This window comes from Helianthus annuus, chromosome 1, assembly GCF_002127325.2.
Source record: "Helianthus annuus cultivar XRQ/B chromosome 1, HanXRQr2.0-SUNRISE, whole genome shotgun sequence".
NCBI lineage: Eukaryota > Viridiplantae > Streptophyta > Magnoliopsida > Asterales > Asteraceae > Helianthus > Helianthus annuus.
In genome coordinates this window covers 3,675,472-3,690,421 of record NC_035433.2, presented here as the reverse complement: position 1 = coordinate 3,690,421, position 14,950 = coordinate 3,675,472, and the positions used below count along the sequence as shown (strand labels likewise).

Sequence of the window (14,950 nt, the reverse complement as noted above, 5' to 3'; positions counted from 1 at the left end):
CAACTAAAGAAGCATCACCGAGTAGACGGAAAACTATGAGATTAAATGTGTAAGTTTCAACTCTATGAAACACAAGGAAATCCCACTTAACCAACGACAAATCAGTTGAAATCTGTGAGAAGTCAAGGATGTAGTAATGAATATCCCATAACTTTTTAATCGTTACAGTCCTTTCTTGATTAGGAGCATAACGAATCGTGACATTATTTTCGAGAATATCATCATTGAAATTATGTTCCATGAATTTTTTTGGCAACCACTGCAAACAATTATAAAATATGTCAAATATTTTGGTAACATAAACCTGATAAAATATATAATAAACATAACACATTGGTGTAAGATTTTGAAAAACATACCAGATTTTTCGCTTCAGGAAACATCATTACATGGTAAAAACTATCCTTCACATTCAAATCACGGTCAATCTTGAAATGGTATATATGAAATGCGTTTGCAGAAAGGACCTCAAAAAAAATAAAATCTGTCTTTTCAATTCCAAGATCCGAAAAAACATTTGACCATCCATCACTGATAAAGCATCCGTTGGTCGTCGCTTTGATGTAAACATACCAGATTTGAGAACCTGTACTCAACCTGACATGCCCAACAGGAAAGCCAAAGTTTCGAACGGCATCATTGTAAAATGCAGGCAACGGCTGTAATATTTAAGAAAAATAAGTTGTCGGAAAAAAAAAAGTAATACGAATACATTTAAATAAAACTTTTACCAGAGATGACGGTGACGCATCATAAATAATCTTCACAAACGCTGGAGCCATGACTGTATACACAATACAATAACAAAGCAAGCAAGTAAAACAAAGTTACATTATAAAAAGCAATTTCAAACATGTTTACATTCATAATTTCAAGGTATTACAATTTCAATCTTTTCATCTAAAGTTGACTTATAGAAAGTACATATGTATGAAACAGTAATAACTTAAACCTGTTACAATTTCAAGCTATCATCTAAACTTGAGTCCTACTAACTGCTTATGTAGCAAACTTAAGAAAACATTAATATGTTTACTAACTATATTAACTGCAAATCGATACAAAATCGACTATTCAATCAAAAACATACTCACAAAAACCCCTAAATTTTGCTACAGAATAAAGAACAAATAAACATGTATACATATTCAAGAATCGTACCTTAAAATAAACCTTCACAATTCGATTGACTGCCAACTCGTCGTGAACAAAAAGATATTGATTGATAAATCGGTTAACGACCGAATCGATGTGAAAAAAGTTGAAGAACAGGTATGGATTTATACATCTAGGGTTTAAACATCTAGGGTTCATATTTTGGGTGATGATTGTAAACAGATATGAAAAATCGGATATATGGTAGACAGATTTGATAACCTTTGAGAGAAAGATGGAAACTTCAAGTTTCCTTATGACAATGAAAAAGAAAACAGGGAAGAAAACAAAGGCCGCCGAATGCATCTCCTTGCCTGTAATTGCCGCTCAAAATATTTTTTAGGGTTTAAATCACATGGGATATTATTTTGGTTTAATCAAATAAAACGAAATATTAAACATTTACACATTGACCCCTTAATAAAATCCAATAGTTAAACATACATTGACCCCTTAATAAAATCCAATAGTTACACATACATAGTAAGTCTAAATAAATTACAAAATTTACAACTTGAAAGTATACTTTCAAAACTCAACTATAACTTTCCAAATATTTCTTTGTAAACAACATTTTTTGTTTTATTCGTTGGACTTCCATCTTTGTCAGATATCAAAAGCTTGACGCCATCTCTTGTCTTTACTCTCGACAACGCAACATAAAGCTGACCATGTGAGAAAACGGGGTCTCTTAGGTACAGGCCAACTCTGGAAAGAGACTGCCCTTGACTTTTGTTAATAGTCATGGCAAAACAGACGGTTATGGGAAACTGCCTTCGTTGAAATTTGAAAGGTATTTTCTTGTCTGAAGGTATCATGCTAATTCTGGGAATGTAAGTTCTTGAACCAACATTACCTCCGGATAGTATCTCAGCCTCGATAACACGTTTTCCAAGACGCGTGATCTGAAGACGTGTACCATTGCATAACCCATTCTGCTGATCTATGTTCCTCAAAAGCATGACTGGGACACCCAACTTTAACACCAATCTATGATTGGGTAAGCCAGAAACTATCAAACTATTTAACACATCAGGATTATACAGATCTTGGTGTAATGGATCATTAATTTCCTCAGTTGGGCATAGAGTATCTGAGCTAAGATACTCTACTTCTTCACCGGGAAATAATGCAAGCAAACGATCATTGATACCATGTACAACCTCATTTTTAGGAGCAAGTATGGCTCTTTCAGAAAAGTAGTCACGATCTTTAAAACGGTTAAGAACTGATGGATACACAAAGTCAATCAAGCTTTGAATTGGATCAGTTGAATCGGTGATTAAAAGATCCTTTGGTATTTCTATAGTGGACTCGCCGTCGTTACCATCACCAATATTGCCTTCACCAATTTCAAGAAGCCATTTGGCAAAATCGTTTATCTCATCAATGTTTGAACTACTGCTTCCAACAGATAAACGCATGTTACGGGTCAATTTTAAAACCTTGCAAGTGGACCAAATGTAAGATGAACATAAAGAGGCGTGTACAATGTCCTGCCTTGTGCCGTTTTGTACAACCGGTAAGATTTGCCTAAAGTCACCACCGAAAACAATAGTCTTTCCACCAAAGGGAAGTTCAGAATTACGTGAATCGGAGACACTCAAAACATCTTTCAATGTACGATCAAGAGCTTCAAAAGCATGTTTGTGTACCATCGGTGCTTCGTCCCAAATAATCAACTTCGCTTCGTCTATAAGATTAGCGATTTCAGAATTAGGTTTGATATGACAAACGGAATCTTCAGTAAGATTAATCGGAATATGAAATTTTGAATGGGCGGTACGGCCTCGTGACAACAACAGCGATGCAATCCCGCTTGAAGCAACATTAACAACAATATGCCCATTGCATCTTATGGAAGCAGCTAAAGTTTTCCAAAGAAATGTCTTACCAGTACCACCGTATCCGTACACAAAAAAAACACCACCTTTCCCACGTCCAACAGCACTCATAATCTCGTTATACACTGCTCTTTGGTCATCATTTAAAGAATTATGAAGCTTATTAAATTCAGCGCTAACTTCGTCCTTATCCCAAGAAAGCTCCTCATTTATTAGACGATTACCCTCATATAATGTAGAATCTTCATCTGGAACAGGCATCGGTGAGAATCTATGCAAGCTGGATCCATTACGGATAAGATAGTTTTGAATCTTAGACAACGTAATATTCTTTAAACGCTCGTCAGAGACAGCAAAACCTACAACAAAAACTTAAATTAATATATTTAATAACATACTTTATACAACTATGGAAAAATATTTTTAAAAAAAAAATTTAGGTGTTAAAAAAATTAGTAGAAACTTATAAAAATGTTGTACCACTTAAACCAGAATCCTTCCGCATATTGTGTAAAATGTCCTCCGACAAAAACTCCCACGTCTTTTCCCAAACAATTTCTGGTCTTGATAGAGTATTAGACAAAAGGAGTGTACCGAACAATGAACGAAGATAATGACCATTTCCTGTAAAACTGGCCTCTTTAATACACTCAATGTATTCGTTGTCATCGTCTAATAGTCCACGAGCATAACATGCATCCCTAAAAGTAGGATAAACAACACCATCATAGGTTCTAATTTCTTCAAAAGATCGTGGACCCTTGACTTTGGTTAGAAGAATTCTAAGGTAATAAGCTTCACCAAGGGAAGGAGAAACTGAATAAAGTCTTCCAACAACAACATAATTTTTTCGCGGCTGCCAGCAACGATCCTTTAACTTCCAAACATACTTTGATGGAAACTCAACATACGTAAGTTTCGTTGTTTCAGGTTTTTTGTTCATGTTCATCCACTCCAAAAAAATAGATGAATTTACCTGAGGTTTGTTTAGAACATTTTCAATATCATCTTCACCACTGAAAACTACATTCTGCTGGCCTGGAAGATGAAATGGTAACCTCATAACAGATGGATACCGATAGTGAACTTCACATGCAAATATTCTCCAACTTGCTTCACATGCAGAAACATATCTTGCCTCGTAATATTCTTTTATTTCATCTTTCGGTATCTCCTCATCAATCCCTCTGTCTGAATCTATAACAACAACAGTGGCCCTATCTGGTCCTTTATTAATGTATTTAAATAAATACTTAATTGAACCTGCCTGATTGCACCACTCCACATTGATGTGCGCCTGATATCTTCTAAGAAGCCTTTTGTTGTATGGAACGACGCTCCTGTTGTCCAATGTCACACCCTTCTTAACAACCGTGTGACCATCGTCCCTTCGCCTATAAAGCGGAAATCCATCTGAATCAACAGATGTAGCCTCCAAAAACTTCTTTGGAAAATTCTTAGAACAACGGTTTCCTACCATGCATGGACATTTCAAGTTAGCATGTCCACATGGACCATGAATCATGAAATCACAGACCAGAGAATATAATTCAGGGTCTTCAGTTTTATCAGGAATCTCAGCTGAGATAAAAGGATCAATATGTTCAACAGTTGGAACCTTATGATCAGCTTTCATAAAAACACATAGATGAGCATGTGGCAGACCACGCTTTTGAAATTCTACGGTGTAAACAACTGTCAAAAATAAATAAAATGTTAACAAATACAAATAACATAGATGAAAAAAAATATTAAATTCCACGTACCAGCATTAATATCGCCAAGAAATTTTTTTTCCTTAAGGTCTTTTATCAATGAATCAAGCTTCATCTTAAACAATCTACAAAGAATGTCGGGTCTGTCTTCAGGCTTAACTGATGTGTCACCAATAAACCTTACCATCTCTGGCCATTTCGGATTACAGGTGATAGTTATGAAAAAATCAGGATACCCATACTTCCTACATAAAGCCATAGCATCAAGGTAATTTTGCATCATATATCGAGCTCCACCAGTAAAGGAAGACGGTAATATCACAGGTTTTCCAGTATGAGACAGATCAGTCTGGCCACCTTGCTGAACAATTCTTAGGCTGTTAAAGGATTCGCATCGTAATTTGGTTTGCTGAAATCTTATGTAGTTTAGCCGCTCGCTTTCAATCATTGTGTATGCATCGACAATAAACTGCTGATACAACCTCCTCGCATTAAGGATTAGAGAGAATTTGTTGTCCCTATCCTGCATCCTATAAGCAAAGAACTCTCTCATTGTGCAATTTGGACGTGTCTTCTTTGTGTTCGGACCAAAATCTCTATGAGGAATGTTAATCCTATATCCATCATCACCATAAGGAAAAAGAATTGGATATTGTAAAGCAAGGTATGAAGGATGTAACTCGCTAATACGTTTAAGAACTCCTGACTGCACTTCGACAATAATATCACGTTGTTCCACACTTTGATTTTCATCGCCAACAATTAAAGCAGCAATTTCGGATGATGTAGGTAAATTGTAAGTCCTGCCATCTTTATCTCTTTGATAAATCAACCGAAGCCTAAGAGAAACATTGGGTTTCTCATGAAGATGGTTTCTAACCATGCGATATGTTTTTACCAACATATTTTTTGAATCTAACATGTCAGTTAGATACTTTATGAATTTATCGTCAAGCTCTTTTGATCTGGAAGATGTCTGAGTCGTTGAGTCACTGGGATAAAAATCAAAGATAATTAATAATATGTATAAAATACATTGAAAATATTTAAATATAGAAAAAAATGGGATTAAAAAGAAAGATGGTGATCAAAAGTAACATACCCAAATAAGGTCTTCCTATTGGACAGCTCATTTTCGGTATCGTAAATATAAAGTTGAGAAAACTTTGGTTGGTCACCGGGTTTAGGAAGAAGGCTACCTATACTATGCGCATTCTGACCGCTAATTCTATAAACAAAAGGAGCATTACCTTTGTTTATCTTAGTATCCACTTTTCCTCCCATAGAAGTAAAGGAAAACATTGAATTGTAACGTCGAATATTCTTTAAGAAAAACTTGCTATCTGAATCTAAAGATCGAAAAAGCATCTGGTAATATGGGTCAGATTCTTTATAATCAGGTAAGTCAACTTTGCCATAAGCACAACATAAGGAATATGTCCGCTGTTGAAGTGTAATACGACCCTTTCCAGCTTCAGTTTGCCACAACTTTGCATAGCATAACCCACAACAAACAGATTGGTCTCCATGGTCAAGGTAATCTGCACAGTTAAATTCCAAATTTAACGTTTAAGAATGTAAAAATACAATATTAAGATTTAATATTGCTTACCTTTAGAGGTGCCTTTCCGGAGGTCTTTAATATCTTGTTGAACAACATTTTCATCATCAGAATCAAGATCAGCCATTCGTATGGGTTCTATTTCGATTGGTGTATGCGTCAACTTACGCCTTCCAGAAGACATCCTTTTAACAGAAGACAAATCCGCCTTCATAGCTGTAGCAGTTCGTTTACTCACAATCCGCGGAGTAATAGAATAACATTCTGTCAGTGGTAAAGTAGATGACGTTGCAACAGTGTCTGTTGTAACAAATAAAACATTATTAAACAAAAGGTATATTTTATGTAGACAATAAATTGTTTTCTGAAAAATGTATAATTTATAAACATACCGGGAGAAATACGGTTCAAAGAAGACATAGCATTAGTAAACTGTGACGGATTACGATTTTCTGAATGTATATTTGTAATACACGAAGATGGTGTTACGTTTTCTTTGTTTGCGGTGTTCGAACTTCGAACAAACTTAGAAGAATTTTGCAATACTACATTGGTCTTTCCATTCAAAGTTAAATCCGACCCAGATGTAGAATTAACCATTCTTGAACAAATGCTACCGGTTCCTAAAAAGAATAATATAACAAATTTCATATTACAAATAAACATAAAAAAATTAATATTATGATATATAATAGTTATAAAGATAATAGAAAAACATATATAATTTAAAGCCATATTTTTTTTTACAAACCTGGTAGTATGTTAGATATATTTGACAACGGTGTACGATTGGGTGTTGTAGAAGGGTGTAACACATCTTTTCCGTTCTTCTTAATAGTATTAGGTGTTAAACTGGAAGTTTGGCCGTTTAGGGAAGTATTTAAACGATTTCCTAAAAAAAAATAAACACATTAGTGTTAGTAAACTAATAATAAAAACAGTTTCGTAAGATGCAAAACAATATTGATGTACTAATAACATGGTATTAACTAAAAGAATAGTAACTTAAAGGAATAACTGGCGAACCATCTGTAGGCAATATTCTGTTTGAAGAATTAGGTGTTATGTTTTCTTTGTTCTTTAAATTAATCCGTGTTCCTGATGAAGATGATGAATCCAATTTCGATGGAATAAAACTGGGATTAAACTTTGATCTCTTACTATCAAGATATTGTTTTCTTAACCTACGCCTTCTTTTTGCCTCGGCAACTGCAGTGAGCATAATGGTTAAAGCAATAAAATATGAAATTACATAATCAGATTAGTAATGCCTATAATAATAGTTAGAAAACCATTAAGAAATTTAGAAAAAATAAACAGTAATAATAAAAAATAAGTAACCTTTGAGAAAATAAGGATGAACTTGTGTAGTACATCTTGATCTCTTATTATCAAGATATAGTTTTCTTAATTTTCTTCTATGTCTGGCGTCGTGAGCTACAATTAAAACATAATTAAAGAGGAGAAGAAAGAAGTAATAAAAACAAAATAGAGATTAAGTTTAAGAATGTAATAGTAAAGTTCGAATTAAATAAAATACTAAATTACCTTTCATAACGTAAGCTAACCAACGTGTATAATCTGAAAGATATTGGAAACATCATAAATTAATTAATATATTGAATTAATTTTAAATGTACTATGTTTTAGTTAAAAAAAAAACAACAACACTTACAATCGTTCATAACGGCATTCATGGAAGGTTCGGAAGAAGATGAATATTGATGTTTAAACCTATTATCCATTTTCTATACAGCAAAATAAATGTAAAATGAAACATTATAACTTACTGCTGGAATTTAACATGTCAAAGTTTTTTATTTAAAAATATTTAATAATAACAAAAATATATAATATGTAGCAAACATCAAAATAGGTGTAAATGATATATCAACAAATTAGGATACATATGCATAATAGTTGAACATTCACAAACTTACTGGATGTATAAAAGTGTGATGAAAAAAGAAATAGATGTTGAGATTAATCTGAATGACTCTTGAAAGAACGTTGAAGATGAAATGAAGAAATGACTATTTTTTTTTTGGTTTTATAGAGATAATCTATTTTTGGAATTCTATAATAGTAATGAATGTAAATTACATAAAATGGAAATGATTACTTTAAATATAGACATAATCAAAAATATAATAAATTTGTTTAATTACCTTAAATGATTTCCTTAAATGAATAACAAATTTCCGAAATATTTGAATAAAACAATCATATAAAGGTATAAATATTACCGGTTAAAGTATACACATATTTGCAATAATTTTTTTAATCTACATCTTATGAGTAGATTACTAAATTAAGTAATGTAGATTACTAAACATTATTTAGAACGAAACTAAAAAACAGTCAAATAAGTATGTCATATTGCTTAAGCAAACCATATAAACTTTATAAACAACAACCATCATAACAATTCAAAACGGGCTGCTAATTTCTTACAATATAGACTTGTTTTATGTACTAACTGTCCAAAGTAGAACATATCTAACATCTGAGTTCCACAACATTACAAAGCTACTATTAAGTAATAACCAACATGTTGCCAAAACATCTAAAGTCCAAACTAACGACCACACTTGCAAACAGTCACGCACGGCCTCTTTTCTTTGAAGGTTTGTGAACAACTTTGGTCAACATCAAAAGCTGAGAAGACTTCACATATTTAAAGAAAAGAGTAGCGCCAATGAGTATTTGATTTGATTTCAAGAATCTCGTCCACTTGGATAAACCATACCTGTAAACATCACCATTCCTTTCCGCTAACGTCTTGATGTTTGTTACCTCACATCTAAGGTTTTTTACCGAAACTTCAGGCAGGTTGTCAACAGAAAGACACAAATCATCCGAAACAGGACACGGTAAACGCTGAATACATAATAAAAAAGAAAAATTTCAAATTAATATGTAACATATAATTATTAGCAACATACGAAATAACACAAAATTTAATAACATTCAAGCACATACCAATCGATCTTCTGCTACCTTCGTGAATTCAATGAATGAATCTGTTTTTCTCGTTTTCAAATTAGAACGTTTACGGCAAACAGGTACGGGTTCAACGGCCGTGAGCTTATCAACAACAGCTTCTTTTTTGTTTCCAATCTTTGAACGGGTACGATGAGCAATTACAGACTCATGTGACTGAATGATAACTGAGTTACATTTCTTATGGGCCTAATCAGTCCAAATAAAATAAAATTAGTTTGTATTGTAAGATAACATTTTAAAAGTAAAAAATGCATATATGATACTATACCTTCAACTTTCGCGGCAAAACAGATTGACGAACATCAACTGTATTGTTCATAATGGGCTATAAAGGTAAATAAATACATAAGTTACGAACTATTTGAAATAAATAAGACTTTCAGCAGAACTCACATCAGAAACAACTGTGGAGCACAGAATCGGTTCATTCACCATAACATCTTTTGGTATCAAAAAGCTGTCGAGATCCATGTCACTCATGCTTTCGTCCTGAAAAAAGCAAAACATAAATTTCAAAAGTAATATAAACACATTCAGTAAAATTAAAAAATAATAGTTTAAGTAGGACAAATACAACCTTTAAAGATATGTCTTCATTAACATTAACAACAGTTTTCGCCTTCGGGTCATCCTACAAAAGATACAACATTAACATTGGTAAAACAATAACTAAAGGGAAAATAATTATAAAAATTTTAAAAAATTTTCAATTTGTTAAATTAACACAAACCTTCATAGTTGAATCTACATCACAATCAACACTTGATTTGCCCTTGCCTTCAGTTTTTGAAACCGAATTCTCTTTGAACTACATATCAAAGTAATTTTTTGTTTAACAAAATAGTAACAATTATTATTTAAAAAATAAATGAAAAAATGTAACCAAAAGTACCTTCCTTTAAGGTAAATAAATACATAAGTGACAAACTAATTGAAATAAATAAGACTTTCATAAGAACTCACATCAGAAACAACTGTGGAGCACAGAACCGGTTCATTCACCATAACATCTTTCGGTATCAAAAAGCTGTCGAGATCCATGTCACTCATGTTTTTGTCCTGAAAAAAGAAAAACATAAATTTCAAAAGTAATATAAACACATTCAGTCAAATTAACAAACAATAGTTTAAGTAAGACAAATACAACCTTTAAAGATATATCTTCATTAACATTAACAACACTTTTCGCCTTCGGGTCATCCTACAAAAGATACAACATTAACATTCGTAAACGAATAAATAAAGGGAAAATAATTATAAAAATTAAAAAAAAAACAATTTCTTAAATTAACACAAACCTTCATATTTGAATCTACATCACAAACAACACTTGATTTGCCTTTGCCTTCAGTTTTTGAATCCCAATTCTCTTTGAACTACATATCAAAATAATTTTTTGTTTCACAAAATAGTAACAATGATTATTTAAAAAATAAATGAAACATGTAACCAAAAGTACCTTCTTCTTAAGGTCTTCCATTTCAAGTAGAGATGAGAAAAAGGTATCAAACTTGGCATCATCTTGATCCTATATAATTAAGAAACATTGAAAATAAGTGTGAAAATACACCATAAAAATATTTATAAAATCAGTTAATTAATTTCTTTATAATATACAGAATTACATTGAACATATCTTCAAAACTTGCCAAATGAGCTTTTACATGTTCACTTTCCACAACAACATCTTCTTCAATGACAGTTCCAGCATCAATACACTCCTCTTTATGTGCGACCTAAATATAAAATTAACAAATAACAATGTGTTAAATGAATTATGTAATTCTAAGATATACTCGATAAGTAAACAATACTGTACTTTTATAATTCTAACCTCGAAAGCAAATTCATGACAATCGTCAAGATAGATTGGGTCGTCCAAAACTACTAACTCAACCCTGTTGTTCTGAATTTGAGTACCGGTTTGATGATTAAATACTGAAAGCTCGAAGACTTTATTTCCATGCATTGAGAAAACAAAGGTAGATCTCCTGTCTAAGGCAAGTTCGTTTATCATCTCCGAACATCCATGACTAAAAACACATCTGTCACTTAAGCCGTCCATGTTAACGTTCCAAAACCTATCTCCTAAATACAGAGTTGATTGACCACCTTTGAACGTCTTTCCATAAAATTGCTTCCAATACTCATCTGCCATTACCTGCATATGATGTGATAATTAGTATTAAAAATTACATTAAATACCAGTATACAGACATAACAAATTATTAAACATACAAATATTATAAGATACTACTTACAATAACATCTTCGTGAGGGTTGATCTTGGATATGAACATGTTTTTATGAACACATGATTTAAAGACCATTAAAAAAAATGAGGTTGGTCCATAAGTCTGAAACATAAGATAGTCATCTTTTCTAATAGAAGTACCCCTAACCAATTTGGTGAATCCATCAGCAAGAACTGGGCCAACATCAGTTTTTTTTACTCTTACAAACCATATATTGTCACCATCAACAATCCTAACTGAATCTTTGTAAGGTGGGTGGTCTCCCCAAACCATTGATGCAAAGTCATTAGGTATTTCCTATGAGTTAAAAAAAGCGAATAAATTATCAGTTTACATAATATATATATAATTATAAAACAGTAGATAACAACAAACGTACCAAAAAAATCGGGAAATCTTCATCTATTAACTTTAGAAATGAAGGAGTGTTATGCAAGGGGTCGATACCTGAAATTAATATATTAACGTTTATCAAAAACATTGGATTACTATTAACGCAAAAAAATATACAACAACAAAAAAGTTCCAAAAATTAAAGAAAAATAATCAAAAAAATCTGTATTTTTTACAAAAAGAATTATCATCAACATTAAAAAGTAAGATCTGCCGAAAGGGTTATGACCAAAAAGAAACATAAGATCTAAAAGACAATAAACAGTAAATTTACCTACTATTGTTGACAGATTCATCATCTAAAAGGATCACCGGCTATATAATTATCTGCAATTATGTATAAAAAAGTAACAACAATAAACATTATTGTCTGGCAAATGGGTTTTGCAAAATACAAAATTGATATAACCAATAAACATATAAAGAATACATTTAACTTCGATTGTTCAAATATTGCTCATTTTTAACTATTATCGTCTTCAGTATTTTGATAATCCGATTTAGGGTTTCTAAGCATCAAGAAGGAACATAAAAATAACAAAAAAAATAAAATAAATCAAATAAATCCGAATACACATAAAACAATAAGCAAGTATCAAATTTCATTACATACCTGATGATTGTGTAGAACAATCTACAAAAAAAAAATACAAAAAATAAATCATTAACATCTGCCGGTTTAGATTTAAAGATAAAAAAACTGGATATGTGATGTTATAACATAAATAAAGAGTATTAACATTAATCAAGTAGATTTACCGATGAAGTTTTAACAGATTCGACACCAAAGATGTAAAGCGGATTTGGATTTAGAACACAGAACCAGCGGTCGCACACAAAGAGAAGAAAGAAAAATTAGGGTTCAATGATTGAGAAGAAGTTTATATAGGATCCATATTGTAAGTCGGTTTGTTTGGTAAAGAATGAATCCGACCCAAAGATCATCGGATCCCGCGTGTAATGGTTGGTGTTTGATGAAGTAGATATTTTCCCACTCAAAATAAAGGTTCACTAAACAAATGGTTGCCACGTCATCAAAATGGCTTCACCATTCAAGGACAAATAGCCCAAATCATCTGCTTTATTAATATATATAGATATATAGAGAGAGATAGAGTGAGAGGGTTAACCAATACCCACAGTGGCGAAGGCCGGACTTGAAGAAATCTCCGATTCAAACGATAATCTTACGGCGGCTGGACTTAAAGAACCCTATTCCTACAACCAAATCAACGGCAGTAACATTTTCACTTCGATTCCCACAGTGGTCTGATTTTCAGATCGGCGGCCGGACTTGAAGAACCCTATTTGTTACGTTAATTTCATGCTGTAGTTGATTAATTTGTTCGGAATTTGGTGATTGTGGATATTATTGATTGATTACAGATCATTGGTTAGTTGAGCACGATGGCGAACTTTGACGATATCGGCGACAACCACACCTCCGCTCAATGGGACGACACCACTCCTTTTAAACTATCCATAAACCCCATTGCTCACTGTGTGTGTTCAGATCTGTATGTGTTTTTGGGGCTAGGAGTTGATGTTGTTCTGTGTTAAAAGCCCACTGTTAATTGTTTAATTTAGTGGGTCTCAAATCAAGAACTTTGATTCGGAAAATTGGGTTTAATCTGAGAATATAAAGTGTTGGACAAGGTTAGTAAGAGAGAGAGAGAGAGAGAAAGAGTTGAGAGGGGGGGGTTATATTTTGTTTTAAAGTATTTTTTAATTTTAATAAATGTTTAGACGTTTTTTTATTTGCATAATTAGTCCTTGAAAGGGTGAAATGACAAAATTACCCTCATTTGCAAGGCACGTGATCAAATTTAACAGAAAAAAGTAAATGAGTTATAGCCAAAGGACATAACGTGTAGCATTTGGAAACATTAAGTACAAAACTCATCAATTTTAAAGATAAAGGACACCGCTTGAAATGTGGTATAAACATAAGGGACAAAATTTGCAATTCACTCTAATTTATATAAAAAAACCTAATAATTTGCCACTCCGAAACGTGCTTGAATTCACGTCCAACCTCGTTCCTATAGTTGATGATGCCGACTTGTATGGTGTCGTCCTCCCAGTCCCCGAGGTCACCCCCTTGGTGCTTCACCGTGGTGTGGAGTTCCTCGAATCTTTCACTTTGTCCTAAAGCGAGAGGATAGGGCGTCGGCGGTCCGGGTGTGATCACCCCTATGGACCGAGAAGTGTTGTAGAATTCTCCCCCAAAACAGGCCGCTAGACCGGCTACGTGGCGTATAGCAGCTTAAGGCTTCAATGCACGACTCGCAAAGTGCGATGTCTTCTTCTTGCGTCCACGGGATGGCTGCCATATCTTCTTCTTGTTTCGGTTTTGGGTGTGGAAGTGTAGGGTGTTATAAAAAGTTTGGGAGTGGGGTGATGATGTGGTGTGTGGTATTTATAGATATAAAAATTTAATTTTAGAAAGTAAATAATTTTAATTTTTAAAAAGTAAACGTTGCGGTTAAAACAACTCGTCTCCACGTCGAATCAACACGTGCCACGTCAACGTGGAGAAAGGTACAACCTTGGTGGAAATCACGTCGCCCTGTAGATAATGCCGTTAACAACGCGGGGCATAGGGTGGAAAAGTGGGTGTGGACTGACAACAACGCCAAATTTGGACGCCCACACCGTATTGTGTTAGTAGAGTCCATCTCAAATTTATTACTTTATTATCTTAAATGTCGTCTAAAGATACTTTATCTTAAATATCGTCTAAAGATGGTTGTAAGTATAATTGGGTTACATTTATATTAACTCATTTATGTCAATATGGTATGTAAATGTCTCTGTCTTTGTTTTGCATTTACAGGAAATATCTATACTATATAGTTTAAATTGTTCAACCCGTGTAACACACGGGGAACTAACCTAGTTCTTTTTATACAATATCAAATTTAAGAAGAAAAAAACACGACTAGATAATATTATCATAACCAAATAAATTAGCCCATGGCATTAGAGTAGTGGTATATTGAGGGTGTGATAAGGCTTAAG

The 14,950-nt window shown here is 33.1% G+C and overlaps 2 protein-coding genes across 2 annotated transcripts; both read right to left on the bottom strand.

The window, feature by feature from the left end:
• Nucleotides 1-1,694: 1,694 nt before the first annotated feature.
• LOC110939067 lies at nucleotides 1,695-9,752 on the bottom strand. Its single transcript, XM_022181073.2, has 15 exons — nucleotides 9,675-9,752; nucleotides 9,550-9,606; nucleotides 9,258-9,467; nucleotides 9,072-9,155; nucleotides 7,951-8,023; nucleotides 7,824-7,856; nucleotides 7,617-7,712; nucleotides 7,302-7,484; nucleotides 7,027-7,167; nucleotides 6,668-6,898; nucleotides 6,327-6,575; nucleotides 5,817-6,255; nucleotides 4,766-5,706; nucleotides 3,480-4,694; nucleotides 1,695-3,358 (listed from the first exon to the last, which is right to left on the bottom strand). The coding sequence occupies exons 1-15, from the start codon at nucleotides 9,750-9,752 to the stop codon at nucleotides 1,695-1,697; spliced, it is 5,694 nt and encodes a 1,897-aa protein (XP_022036765.2).
• Nucleotides 8,718-13,576, bottom strand: LOC110940029. The gene is made up of 16 exons (XM_035977911.1): nucleotides 12,689-13,576; nucleotides 12,543-12,563; nucleotides 12,204-12,256; nucleotides 11,916-11,983; nucleotides 11,543-11,833; nucleotides 11,116-11,442; nucleotides 10,907-11,017; nucleotides 10,741-10,809; nucleotides 10,580-10,657; nucleotides 10,429-10,482; nucleotides 10,245-10,340; nucleotides 10,012-10,089; nucleotides 9,675-9,912; nucleotides 9,550-9,606; nucleotides 9,258-9,467; nucleotides 8,718-9,155 (listed from the first exon to the last, which is right to left on the bottom strand). The coding sequence occupies exons 3-13, from the start codon at nucleotides 12,226-12,228 to the stop codon at nucleotides 9,754-9,756; spliced, it is 1,356 nt and encodes a 451-aa protein (XP_035833804.1). The 5' UTR covers nucleotides 12,229-12,256; nucleotides 12,543-12,563; nucleotides 12,689-13,576; the 3' UTR covers nucleotides 8,718-9,155; nucleotides 9,258-9,467; nucleotides 9,550-9,606; nucleotides 9,675-9,753.
• Nucleotides 13,577-14,950: the final 1,374 nt, after the last annotated feature.

Coding starts and splice junctions, on each gene's coding strand:
- LOC110939067 (XM_022181073.2), bottom strand. CDS start 9,752: ATGGATCTCGACAGCTTTTTGATACCAAAAGATGTTATGGTGAATGAA. Junction 9,468..9,549: donor TTTTGCCGCGAAAGTTGAAG/GTATAGTATCAT, acceptor TGGACTGATTAG/GCCCATAAGAAATGTAACTC. Junction 6,899..7,026: donor TATATCTAACATACTACCAG/GTTTGTAAAAAA, acceptor TATTCTTTTTAG/GAACCGGTAGCATTTGTTCA.
- LOC110940029 (XM_035977911.1), bottom strand. CDS start 12,228: ATGATGAATCTGTCAACAATAGTAG. Junction 10,810..10,906: donor GTTTTGAAGATATGTTCAAT/GTAATTCTGTAT, acceptor TTAATTATATAG/GATCAAGATGATGCCAAGTT. Junction 9,913..10,011: donor ATGTAGATTCAACTATGAAG/GTTTGTGTTAAT, acceptor TATCTTTTGTAG/GATGACCCGAAGGCGAAAAC.